The sequence below is a fragment of the Moschus berezovskii genome, chromosome 3 (genome assembly GCF_049115385.1).
Source record: "Moschus berezovskii isolate FMDL1 chromosome 3, NW_MosBer_1.0, whole genome shotgun sequence".
NCBI classification, from domain to species: Eukaryota; Metazoa; Chordata; class Mammalia; order Artiodactyla; family Moschidae; genus Moschus; species Moschus berezovskii.
In genome coordinates, this window is record NC_142462.1 from 98,983,363 (window position 1) to 98,997,835 (window position 14,473).

General features: G+C 35.9%; 1 protein-coding gene across 5 annotated transcripts in view; it reads right to left on the reverse strand.

Moving 5' to 3' along the window:
* Positions 1-12,997, reverse strand: part of POT1 (protection of telomeres 1) — a 97,235-nt gene extending 84,238 nt beyond the window's left edge. The window contains exons 1-4 of one of the 5 annotated variants that reach the window (XM_055421207.2): positions 12,646-12,997; positions 11,710-11,842; positions 9,640-9,712; positions 6,129-6,220 (exon numbers count right to left, since the gene is read on the reverse strand). In XM_055421207.2, coding sequence (XP_055277182.2) covers positions 6,129-6,220; positions 9,640-9,712; positions 11,710-11,832 — 288 coding nt within the window. In that variant the 5' untranslated portion in view covers positions 11,833-11,842; positions 12,646-12,997. Of the gene's footprint in view, positions 1-6,128; positions 6,221-9,639; positions 9,713-11,709; positions 11,895-12,645 lie in introns of those variants that run through there. The other 4 variants (XM_055421208.2, XM_055421205.2, XM_055421206.2 and 1 more) reach the window with 4 other exon arrangements.
* Positions 12,998-14,473: the final 1,476 nt, after the last annotated feature.

Sequence of the window (14,473 nt, forward strand, 5' to 3'; positions counted from 1 at the left end):
TATAAAGTTCATCCTTTTATGCAAAAAGTTTTACCTTTGACTTGCAACAATCTTTACCCTTGATACTAAAAACTCTAAAATAAATAGTCTAATTAGACCTCTCAGATGATTAGCATTCATGATTTTAAAAGCAGAAAGAATTTAAATTGTGACCTCAGTCTTCTCACCATTATATTTTAAAAGGAGAAAACTTGACTTACCATTATCAATATCCTGTTACAAGTACTAATTAGTTGTATAGTTCTATCCAATTTTAATGAATACCTACTTAAAATATATTTCAACAGCAGAAAACACCTTTCATATCAGTTAGGAAAAATACTAATATCTAATATATCACACACGTTTTATAGAATGCGTACATGCTAATTTGTTTTATTATAAACTTTTTATATTGTTTTTCAAAAAAGAATACAAGAATTTTAAAGATAAAGACAAAATATAATCAAACAGATCCCTAATATTCAATACCATGTATTTATTTTTAAAACACTTCTCTAAGATGTCCAAGATATGTTGTGAAATAAAGCAATTTATAAAACATGGATAGTATGATGTCATTTGATAACGCACATATATGAGTTTACATATACATATATATACACATACATATGTAAGTATACATATATTCATACATACATAACACTGGAAGGATACCAAAAAAATGGCATAGCAGTGGTATTATCTAATAATGGGAGTAGGTGATGGGAGTGAAACTTCCCCTGTTATATACCTACTAAGTATTCTCACTTTCATTCCCCTCTCTCCCTCCCTCTCATCATTTCTGAAGAATATCTTTCTTAAAAAAAGACATGATTTGGAGTCTTATGAAACACTGAATTCTTAGTAATTCAGGACTGTCATCATAAATATTAATTATTTAAACAAAGCTGAAATAAAGTTATGCCTTTAAGGGCAAGAATAATAATAAGGAATAAGAGTAGTAACAGGCCTCTACTGGAGCCACTCATAGAAGTGCCTCATTAAAATAGTTATACAGAGATACTGATTTTTACCCTACCTAAACAGCCTCAAGCAGATTTGATTGTGTGTGTGATATACTAGCTTTATAAACTTTTATTTCCTAGTCCACTTTCCTGATAAGGCTGTCAGGTAGTACTTTTTTTTTTTTTTTAACATACTTGCCTCCAGAACTTCACAGAGGTTAAGTTACCTCTTACCAACAATGTTAAAACTATATCACAATCAAAAATTTTTAAATTGCATCAAAAATTACTCTGCTTCCTATTGTGAGAGAACAGCCTAATGAACTATCCTAGGAGTTTTAGAACATGAACTGCATGGCAACTATTTGCTTTCCTCAAGTTTTAAAGTAAGATTTTAAGATACACCACTGATTTAATAACAGCTGTTCACTGAGGAAAAAATAAATCACTATATTAATTCTTTTCTTTGTTCAAATTAAAAATTAAGGAAAAAGATTAACTGATTTACCACCTATTCACAGAAAGTTAGGAAAACAATCCTAGAAGAGAACATAGGCAAAACATTCCCTGACACAAATAGTAGCAATGTTTTCTCACATCAGTCTCCAAACTACAAACACACACACATATACAACTAATCAATTCTATGTCAAGTCAACAAGTGCCTTATTAGTTTTGGTCTTTACAGTTTCTGAATTACTGTTAAGTTCCCACTGATTCCTCTGCCTTAAATCTCTTCCTGGTAGAAGAAAATAAATTGAAAAATAATCTGTGAGATAATCAGGGAAACTGGAACAGACTTGATATTTTATATATAAATTATTGTAGTCATAATGATGAAATTGTGCTTATGCACTTATACAAATACATAGGAAAAGAGAAATATACATAGATATGTGTGTGTGTGTGACTGTGCCGATGATGTCATGGTTTATAAAAGCTGATGTTAACACTTCAGTAGTATAATTATATTGTGTATGTATTCACTTGTGTATATACGTAAACACATACATACATAAACATATTTACATAATTTTAGGATGCTTTCTCTTTTATATACTGAAATTTTTAGGGTTTAAATGATATAACTCCTCCTATTTGCCTCAAAATAACCTGTGGCAGTAAAATGAGTAGATGAAATGGATGAATAAGAGCCTAAGTATTGATTACTGCTGAAGTTAGACGTTCAGAATATGGACAGTCATTACACAATTCTTACCATTTATACATATGTTTGAAATTTTTCACAATAAAAATTTTAAAGACTAACAGATAAAATGTTCCACTAAAAACGCTGTGCCTACTGTTTGATGTTTTTCCCCAAATCCTCCAGGCAGATTCATCCTCAGTTTATTGAGGTTGCTACTCCAGTTCTATTATAGTCACCACCATTAAATGATTTCCAATAGACTAGAGATAGTGGACACCGTAAGGTCAAGCACTGTGTCTTATTCATTTTGGTTTCTCTAGAGCCTAGCACAAAGTCAAGCAAAATGTCAGCCCTTAATAAATGTTTACTGAACCTAAATGAATGTAAATGAAAAAAGAGACAGAGTACAATCTCATCTGACTCTGCTGTAGAAACCATTGTTTTTCCCCGTATCATTTACTTGTAACAACCATAAATCAACCATATATCTAATATTTCTGTAGCATCATTTTAGAAGTACTTTCTAATACTAAACAATTTATTCGGAGACTTATCAATGACTCAATAATTTTTATAGCTATATGCTTCAATATTAGCTAATTGCCAAAACTGGTTCTGCAAATATCCAGAGGATCACCAATTAACATCAAAGATGTCATATGATTCTTATTAAAAAACAATTTTAAATCATTTTAAAACACATGCAGAAAAAAAATCTGTATTATACACCAGAGTGGTTAATTTCTGTAGATGTGCTGTCCAATACAGTAAAAACTAATCATATGTGGCTATTTAATTAAAATGATACAAAGTTTAAAATTCAGTTCCTCAAGCCACATTTTAAGTGCTCATTGGCTAAATAAGACAAATAGCTACCATATTGACAACACAGATTCAGAACATTTCCAGCATAGCAAACAGATCTATTGGATGGTACAACTGTTTTTGGTGTGTCTATCTTATACCCTACAACACTGCTAAATTCATGTATTAGCCCTCTTAGCTTTTTTTTTTCTTTTTTGGATTTTTAAAGATTCTATATATATTGGATCAGGTCATCTGAGAAGACTTATTGTTCAGTCGCTCAGTCATTTCTGACTCTGCAACCCAAAGATTGCAGCACGCCAGGCTTCCCTATTATTCACTTTCTCCCTGAGTTTGCTCAAACTCATGTTCATTAAGTCAAGGATGCCATCCAACCATCTTATCCTCTATCACCCTCTTCTCTTGCCCTCAATCTTTCCCAGCATCAGGGTCTTTTCCAATTAGTCGGCCCTTCACATCAGGTAGTATTGAAACTTCAGCATCAAGCCTTGCAATGAATATTCAGGGTTGATTTCCCATTGGATTTATCTCCTTGCTGTTCAAGGAACTCTCAAGTCTTCTCCAACACCACAGTTTTAAAGCATCAATTCTTCGGTGCTCAGCCTTCTTTATGGTCCAACTCTCACATCCATACATGACTACTGAAAAACCATAGCTTTGATTATATGGCCTTTGTCAGCAAAGTGACGTCTCTGTTTTTTAATATGCTGTCTAGGTTTGTCATAGCTTTTCTTCCAAGGAGCAAGGGTCTTTTTAAATTTCATTGCTGCAGTCACTGTCTGCAGTAATTTTCAAGCCCAAGAAAATAAAGTCTGTCACTGTTTCCATTGTTTCCCCATCTATTTGCCATGAAATGATGGGACCGGATGTCATGTCTTCATTTTTTGAATAGTTTTAATCCAGCTTTTCCACTCTCCTCTTTCACCTCCGTCAAAATGCTCTTTAGTTCCTCTTCGCTTTCTGCCGTTAGAGTGGTGTCATCTGCATACCTGAGGTTACCAATATTTCTCCTGGTAATCTTGATTCCACCTTGTGCTTCATCCAGCCCGGCATTTCACATGATGTAATAGAAGTTGAATAAGCAGGGTGACAATATACAGCCTTGACATACTCCTATCCCAATTTGGAACCAGTTTGTTGTTCCACTTCTGGTTCTAACTGTTGATTCTTGGCCTGCATAAAGATTTCTCAGGAGGCAGGTAAAATGATCTGGTTTTCTCCTCTAAGAATATTCCAGTTTGCTGTGATCCACACAATCAAAGGCTTTAGCACAGTCAATGAAGCAGATGTTTTCTAGAATATCCTTGCTTTTTCTATGATCCAAAGGATGTTGGCAATTTGATCTCTGGTTCCTCAGCCTTTTCTAAATCCAGCTTGAACATCTGAAAGTTCTTCGTTCAGGTACTTACTGTTAGAGCGTAGCTTGAAGGATTTTGAGCATTACTTTGACAGCATGTGAAATGAGTGCAATTGTGCAGTAGTTTGAACATTCATGGGCATTGCCCCTTTTTGGGATTGGAATGAAAACTGATCTAGTCTTCCTGATTCTATTGTTTTCCTCTATTTCTTTGCATTGTTCACTTAAAAAGGCTTTCTTATTTCTCCTGGCTATTCTTTGGAACTCTGCATTCAGATAGGTATATCTTTCCTTTTCCTTTCACTTCTCTTCTTTTCTCAGCTATTTGTAAGGCCTGTTCAGACAACCATTTTGCCTTTTTTGCATTTCTTTTTCTTGGGAATGGTTTTGGTCACCACCTCCTGTACAGTGTTACAAACCTCTGTCCATATTTCTTCAGGCACTCTATCAGGTCTAATCATTTGAATCTTTTTGCCACTTGCACGGTTTCATCATAAGGGATTTGATTTAGGTCATCCCTGAATGGCCTACTTTCTTCAATTTAAGTCTGAAATTTGCAATAAGGAGTTCATGATCTGAGCCACAGTCAGCTCCCAGTCCTGCTTTCGCTGAATGTATAGAGCTTCTCGATCTTCAGCTGCAAAGAATATAATAAATCTGATTTCGGTATTAACCATCTGGTGATGTCCACATGTAGAGTCGTCTCTCATGTATTGGAAGAGGGAGTGTTGGAAGAGGGTATTTGCTATGACCAGTGTGTTCTCTTGGCCAAACTCTTGTTAGCCTTTGCCCCGCTTCATTTTGTACTCCAAAGCCAAACTTGCCTGTTATTGCAGGTATGTCTTGACTTCCTACTCTGAGAAGAGAGATAATTTTATTTCTTCTTTTACAAATTAGATGTATTTTCTTTCTTTCTTATTTGATTACTCTGGCTAGAAGTTCTAGTACAATGCTGAATAGCAGTGGTGAAAGCAAGCATCCTTTTCCTGTTCCTACCTTATGAGGAAAACTTTCAGTCTTTCACTATTGAGTATGGTGTTAGCTATAGGTGTTTCATAATTGACTTCTGTTATGTTACAATGGTCCCATTGGTTTTTCTGAGTGTTCTGACTACAAAAGTATGTAGAGTTTTTCAAATACTTTCCTGCATCAATTAAGATGATCATCTGTGCTTTTTATCCCTTTGTTTTATTATTAATGTGATGTATTTTGTTGTTGTTCAGTCGCTAAATTTGTCCAGTTCTGAGACCCCACGGACTGCAGCACTCAGGCTTCTCTATCCTCCACCATGTCTTGGAGTTTGTCCAGATTCATATCCATCTAGTCAGTGATGCTATTACAATGTAACACAACGTAGTGTAATGATTTTCTTATGTTGAACCAAACATAATTTCTGGGATAAATACCGTTGGTCACGGTGTTTACTCTTTTAATATGCTGCTGGGTTTGGTTTGGTATCATCTTGTTGGGGATTTTAGCAGGCATTTATTTTATAATAATTATAGAAAATATTATAAACATACTCATGTAGACTTATAGCTCATATTATTTTTTAGTTAGTAAGGATTATTTTTAAGTAAGAGAAAATGTACCTATCTTTAAGACAGTCTTTTGGATACTGAAAATTAAACTTAAGTGAGAGGCAAAATTGTCCCTTTTTCTGTCAATGAATAAGTTTCACTAATCTCTTTGGAGTGTTCAATTTTAAGGATGTTGCTTTTTAAAAAAGTATAATTTTTCATACATCTGCAAATCTATAATGAATTCCTAAAAAGTGGCTTGTAGGATACATATAGCATGATCAATAATTCTATTTTTAAAGAGATAAAGTAATATAAAAATATTTTACCCCTTCATAGAAAACTTTAGCACAGTCCTTCGCTAAGTTTCCAAAAAATAATATATTGATCTTGCTGATCTCTGAATTCGAATTATCTTGTTCTATAGAGAAACATACACAGAAAAACACTTCAGATACATAAGTTTTATAGACACAAAAAAGTTGCTGACAACTAAATTCTAAAACCTATAGTTACTTCAAAATAAAATTATGAAGAAGAGTAATTAAAATGCTTATAATTCACTTCTAGTTTACTCTATCACCATAAGAATTGCAAAAATAATGTACAGAATGCTACTAGGAGTTAAAACCAAAGTTATAACTAGTTTCAACTGTAATATGTTTTACAAATTTCTGTAAATACCACATTAACATCACATAATGATCACTTTCAATTTATTTTCCCATGGTTACAATCAAAAGAACTGAATAAGATACTGAAAAAGAACTAAATAAAAATAATTCAATTTTTATAGTGTATAACATCACTCTCCAAATACTTTAGTTTTACTGAACTTCTGGTAATATATAATTATTAGAACTTTAAGTTTTAATCTAGACAAGTGAGTTCTCTGCAGCACCCATATATTGAAAAGTAAAAGAACAGTGTGTGTGTAAAAACTGAGCTTTTTATAATTTTAATAATAAGAATTATTTGTAAAAGAAGAAACAGATATGCTACGAAGAATCTCATTTGGAAATTCTAGGCTTTGGGGAAGACTCTCCATAATCTTTGTTCTCCAGAGGTCACCTCCTAGAACCACTGAAGCAGGACCAAATGCTAAAGATTCAATTACTGTATCATCTGAGGGAGGTCTCGTTAATATCAGCTTCCAGACATTCAACTACTCCAACTGCTCTCATATCAGACTTTCATGTATCTATGAAGTACATGAAACATCTTTCCAAAACCTGCAGTGTAACTTACAACTCTTGAATCTGCTAGTTTATCACCAGCAATGAAAAAACTATCACGCATCTGCCTATTACCTCCTTTCGCTTACTTCTGTCATCCAATTCCTCAAAATAAGTAGATACATAAATTGAAACACTAATGTTCTCAAAAACAAAAATACAATAGCTTCTAATCAAGATATAACTTACTTCTTTAATATAGTAAATGCCCTGTGAGATGTCTATTTCTGGCCATGACAGAGTAATGGGAACGGGATTTGTTCTGTCCTTAAAGAAACTAGAAAACTAACAAAAACAACAATTATATATATATATATATACATACAAACAACAGTTTTCAGACACTGGACAACAGAAGTCCAGGAAACTATTCTCTTTGAGAAGGAAAGCAAAGCCAGAGCCCTAGTTTATTTCCTAGAGATTCTAGGCAACAGAAAATGGAGGTAAAATCTAAAGAAAGCCCAACAGCCTCAGTGAATTCAGAAGAGCTCATATTTGAGGACAGCAAAGTGGATAGAATTTGTGCGACATGTTGCTGAAAGGAAGACAGCAGCATAGACAAGTGCTCTGGAGATCAGTGCCTTTGGGTCTTTGGCTGAGTACTGATCTCCAAAAGCACAGGAGGAAAGAATCCCAGAAAGGAATTAGAATCACTTGAAAGAAAGAGGCAGAATAATTCTGAGACTCACACAGTGCTGTGAACTGTTCGGGCTCCAGAGTGGAATCCTCATACACAAAGCACACGGTAAACTTGTCAGAAGGGCACTTACTTAGTTATCAGGACAAATTAGTCCCGACATAAACGCTGCTCTAGACCCATCCTAACAAAGCTAATCAAATTGATTCCAAGAGAATTTATAGTATTCCAAAATGAAGACAAATAATATTTAAAGAATTACAAATAAATCCAGTGTTTGATAATATAAAATTCTGAATGTCCAGCATTCAGTTAAAAAAACTACCAACCATGCAGAAAGGAAAAATACATAAGAACTAGGGTAGGGAGGATACAGGGTGGGGGTTTGGGGGATCAATAGAAAATAACTCAGAAATAACAGTGATAATAGAATTGACATAGAAGATTTTGAAACAGTTATTAAAAGTGCATGGTCAAGAAAGAAGAAGACAATAGGTGAGGAGAACTGAGAGACATGAAAAAAACTAAACAGGAACTTAAAGAATTGAAAAATACAGTATTAGAAGCTACCAATACAATGACTGAAGTTAACAGCAGGTTAACAGGAAAGAAATGTCAGTGAAAAATAGGAAAACAGAAAAATCAAAATCAATTAAAACAAAAGCTGATTTTAAAAATCAATAAAATAAATCTCCAGCCAGAATGATCAGAAAAAAGTAAGAGAGAGAGATAGAAGTCATGAATTATCAAATTAATGAAATATGACATTACTACAGACCCTACCAACAATAAAAGCATATAAAAAGTATTTTATGAATGACTTTACACCAACATATTGACAACCAAGATGACCTGGATAACCTCCTTTAGAAACACAATCTACCAATGCTTACTCAAGAAAGAAAGAAAGAAAATTTCAATAGCCCCATGTCAATTAAAGGGACTGAACTGGGAATTAAATCTTCCTAATGAAAAAATCTCCAGGTACAAGTGGTTTCATCAGTGAATTCTATAAACATTTAAGGAAGAAATAAACAATTCCAGGTAAATTTTCCAGAAAATAGGAAAGGAGGGACCATAAACAACTCTTCACGAAGGACAGCAATACCCCAACATCAAAACCAATCAAAATCACTACAAGAAGACAGATTCCTACCATATTTTTCATAAATTTAAATGCAAAAACTCTTAACAAAACATTAGCAAATCAAACCTAGGAACATATAAAAGGATAATACATTAGGCACGCCACCACATCCTGCTCTATTTTTCTTCAAACCAAATTTCTCTCAATTATTACTTTGTACAATTATTTGCTGAATTTACTTATTCCCCTACAATGTAAACTCCACAAATGCAAGAACCCGTTTTGGTCATTGCTATATTCCCTGTACCTAGAACAGTGTCTGTTATGTATATGGTTTTCAATAGTTTTGGAAATATACTTCAAAGTTTATTTCCCATTCCCTGCTGTAGACCATTCTTCATTCATTCAACTAATTTCAGACTTCAGATGAGATTTACTTTGGTCTCCGAGTATTCTAAACTCTTACCAAGATTATTTAAGGGTTAGTAGGAAGAAGAATTAGCTCACGTAACATCTAGGAAAGAAATAACATGCTGAAAATAGCAGTATCTTACAATTTGCTGTTTGGGTCATATTAATGAAACTAGAAATAGGGAGATGAGTTAGCCATTGTAATATTTGGATAGGACATTAAAGGAATCTGAAGTAAAACAGAAGCCATGGGGGAGTGGGGAGTGGACAGACTTTGAAGAAAAAGATTTAGAAAGGAAAGGAATAACTTTTCATTTCATATATTTGATGCTAGAGTAAAAGAATAACTTTTCACTCAATAGATTTTCATAATAAAAATGATTTTTGTGGGTATGTGTGTATGTATACATAAAGTTACCCATTTCTAGATTATAAGCAAAAAGTTAAGTAGAAATGGTCTTGTCATTTACCTTGAAGTCCAATCTTTAAAATAGCTCTTCTGTTTTCACCACAAATTAAAGAAGAGATAAGTGAGAGTTTTCCCTGCAGTGAGAGGAAAATAGTTACACATAAATCCAAAAGACTGTAATAACATAAGTAAAAATTAGAATAAATTTTTAAGGCTGCTTTATTCATCATTACAAAATACTGGAAAGAATCCAAGTACTGCTACACTGGGGAATGTTATAAACAGATTGTGGTGGAATTCCAGCAATCAATAAAATGTAATACTATTGATAAACGTAACAACCTGAAGAATTGCAAGGAGTGAAAAGAAGTCACAATCAAAAGGCTACATACTGATACGTGTAATATATAATATTGTACATCAACTATAATTAAAAAGAAAAAAGCTATATACAGTTCAGTTGCCCAGTCATGTCTAACTCTACTCAGTCGGGTCCGACTCTACATACTGTATTATTCGATTTACATGGCATTCTTGAAAGGCGAAAAATACTGTATAACCTGAGAAAATTGGTCAAAAGTGGTTGCCATGGACTGAAATTAAGGTAGCAGCTGACTGTAAAATTTGGGGGGAGTGAAAACCTGCTCTACAGCTTGATTATGGTTGCAGTTACACATTTTTATACATCTGTCAAAACTCACAGACCTATATATAGTAAAAAACAATAAATTTCATAGTAAAATACATTTAATAAAATTCAAGAAACGTAAATGTTTCTTGAGATACCTGCAGACATGTGCAGGTTAGAAAAAGGAATTTAAGAATTCAAAGTGACATTTCATTTCTATCTAAAAGGGTTTATCTTACTAATACTAACAAAAATGCTAGAATTTTTTAAATATTTCACTTAAATTCATCTATATCAAACACACAAAATAAGAGAAGAATGATGAAGTTAGGTACAGCACAGTAATAATATTAATTATCCGTCAGAAAGAAAATTAATTTAATCAAAGCATTTTATTAATAAATACTAGTATGCAAGAAGCATCATCCTAATCAACCAAATGTGAAGTGAGTTTGCAAATACTAAAAAACATTTGATTAGGAATTTAAATACAATGAAGTAGAGAAGACCAGCTGTAATACATTGAACTTTATTTCATTTAACAGGAAATATAAGGAAAATGGAAAACAAAAAAAAATGAAAGATAAATGTCTACATGGAGACTATTATTTCATATGACAGGAAATATCAGGAAAATGGAAAACAAAAAAAATGAAAGATAAACAATGTCTACATGGAGAATATTGATTACGGAGTAAAACTGAAAAGTGACATCATTTCTCTTTTACTATATGACACATTTTGTCAGTAAGCCCTTTTCCTCCTTCCCATCACTCTTAACTTTGACCCAAACTTAAATATACAATAACTAAAATTTAAAAATTCACTAAACACGTGTAAAAAATATTGGATATAACCCCCAAAAAAGTTCAGGAACTTAAAGACAAAATCAACAGAAATTCCACAATCTGAAAATCCTCAGCCAAAATACAAAACAAAACAGTACTGAAGAAAGACAAACAGTACCTGACAGACCAGAAGGACAATATCAAAGAACCCAACATGCAAACATACATGTAAGTGACATCCAGAAAAAGAATAATAACATGCAAGAAAAAACAAATCCAAGAAACATTAGTCAATAATTTCCCTAATTTGATAAAAAACTATTGACCTGTGCATCCAAGAAGTTCAGTTACTCACATCAGGATGCTGCTAAGTCGCTTCAGTCGTGTCCGACTCTGAGTGACCTCAGAGACGGCAGCCCAGCAGGCTCCCCCATCTCTGGGATTCTCCCGGCAAGAACAGTGGAGTGGGTTGCCATTTCCTTCTCCATTGCATGAAAGTGAAAAGTGAAAGTGAAGTCGCTCAGTCGTACCCGACTCTTACCGATCCCATGGACTGCAGCCTATCAGGCACCTCCATCCATGGGATTTTCCAGGCAAGAGGACTGGAGTGGGGTGCCATTGCCTTCTCCATAAGTTGAAATAAAAACCACACCAAGGCCAACAATCCAATTTCTGTAAACAAACCATAACTATTCTGAGTTGCGTCAGTTCTTACCTGGATATATTTCTTGTCATAATCACAACCTGGCTGTAGGGATCTGATATCTACTTTGTGTAATTTATTTAGCAGATCAACTTCAGGCACACCGTTGACTTCTTTTATTAATTCAAGTGGCATATCAGATCTGCTTCATAGTGTGATGGAAAGCAAATTCAGTTAGGGAAGTTGATAACTTACTGCTGAAAACACAAAAACCAGTATTTTATCCAAAATGTAAATAATTTGCTTTAACCGTCTTTGATTTACTTTTGCTTTTCCTTTCTAGTTAGTCATCACTGTTGGGGGAGAAGGACGGGTGAATTATTCTGTAATTTTATTACGAGGATCAATACACATCCTCCTAAGGCATTCAAACTTAACCATTTTCTATTAGTCTTGTATTTAAAGCACTACTTGTATAATTCAGGTTTAGGAGATGTGAAAACGGCACTAACAACTGCCTTTACCACTGTGCTTTAAAATGTACACATTATTGAGGAATGGAAAGGAGGCTGAAAAGCTTTGCGCCTGTTTTTAAATCCCTTTGGCAGTTGTAACATTGTGTAGGCAAACTGTGCCCCCAAAGTTTATGATTCCAAAACATATCTGTTGCCTCCTCCCTCCAGCCCCGATGCAGTCTAAAGAAACCACTTAACTGCTGTTAACTTGCGCATTTTCAGGATTTTTTTTTCAAACGTATTGCCTGGAACACGCACTAGTATCGATACTTAGTTTTAGTGTGTGCGCACCAAGCTTCTCCAAGCCAGATGACCGTCTTGAGGGCGGAGACCTGGATTAACTGAAGTCAGCTGCTCACAAAACGCTAAAATGCTCAACACAATAAAGCTCACGAGAAAGACAAGTCTGAAGAGTTTCCCTGCAATAACTCCTCCAAATGTAGATCTCAACTAAACCAGGCTGTTCTTAATACCGGTTCAGGTCCCGACTCACCTCGTAACCACGTCAAGATCTCCAAATTTATTTGGAAATTGACTGACCCGCTCTCTTAAGAGAAACTAGGAAGACTTCGGGCGGGCGCGCTCGTGACGTCACACGCACGCCAGCAACCCAGTCCCACGCATGCGTACACGACCGCTAGGGCATACCAGCTGCTTGTTCTCGGGCCTTTGGAGGACGAATTGCGAGATGGTGTCTAGGCCTAAAATGCGCTGGAAGTTTCCCGGAATACCTAGAGAGGATCCAGCGCGTGGCGAGGCCGGTGGCGGCTGTACGACTCCCGCGCCCCGAATTCCCGCGATCCACTTGAGGCGGCTCCCGCCAATTTCGAGCCGTCTCCCCGGCGGGTGGCAGAGGGAGGAGAGGCGGTGCTACACATTTCCTAAATAGCCCATAACCAATGAAAAGCCTTTCGCAAACCTAGGCGGGTTTGGTAGATTTGGAAGCTCCTGGGGACAGGGCCCTTATTTTAGTTCCCAGTTGTCTCCCCCTAAAGTCAAGAGCTCTAACGCAGTTTTTACAGTGAACTAAATCTAGCAATGAGGAATGCTACTTTTCAGATTCGATTAACCACTTCAATGATTTATAGGACTATGATTTTATGCTATAATTAATGTGCTGTTTAGTTGCTAAGTCTTGTCAGACTCTTTTGCGACCCCATGTGTAGCTGGCCAAGCTCCTCTGTCTGTCGGATTTTCCAGGAAAGAATATTAGAGTGGTTTGCCGGTTTCCTTTGCCAGAGGAATCTTCCCCTCCGGGGGATCAAACCTGCCTCTCCTGCATTGGCATTTGGGTTCTTTACCACTGAGCCACCGTAATTAATGAGATGCTGTTAAATGTGAATCTTCTGCTTATTTTTGATTTCTCCCTCCAATCACTAAAGTGAAACCACCCAGTGCAAAACTAGAATGAAATAAAGATTCCCATAAATATCTCCAAGGCTGTTTGGACTGAAACATCTGCTGTACGTATATATTTGCAGGAAGAAATAGCTAACATAATTGAAGAACATTTTTTTTCAGCAGGAAGCACGTGTGTTAGTCCATCTTCCCTTTCTCTCCCATCCTTGTATTCGTATACCACCAGTTGTGATAACAGTTTGAGCTCTACAACTGGTTATTTGAGGAAAACTATCCAAGGGGTCCGGAGAAGGCGATGGCACCCCACTCCAGCACTCTTGCCTGGAAAATCCCATGGATAGAGGGGCCTGGTAAGCTACGGTCCATGGGGTCGCTAAGAGTCGGAAACAAGTGAGCGACTTCACTTTCACTTTTCACTTTCATGCATTGGAGAAGGAAATGGCAACCCACTCCAGTGTTCTTTCCTGGAAAATCCTAGGGACGGGGGAGCCTGTGGGCTGCCGTCCATGGGCTCGCACATAGTCGGACATGACTGAAGCGACTTAGCAGCAGCATCCAAGGGGTCAAATACACGTCTTTTCTCAACCTATTTTCAAGTTTTCGTTTTTATTCTCTGTGTTTATCTGAAACAAGTAAGACTACCAGATAATTCTCCAACAAGGATGTGTTTATTTGGGATCAGTTCAGTTCTTTCGCTCAGTCGTGTCCGACTCTTTGCGACCCCATGAATCACAGCACACCAGGCCTCCCTGTCCATCACCAACTCCCGGAGTTCACTCAAACTCTTGCCCATCAAGTCGGTGATGCCATCCAGCCATCTCGTTCTCTGTTGTCCCCGTCTCCTCATGCCCCCAATCACTCCCAGCATCAGACTCTTTTCCAGTGAGTCAACTCGTCGCATGAGGTGGCCAAAGTATTGGAGTTTCAGCTTTAGCATCAGTCCTTCCAATGAACACCCAGGA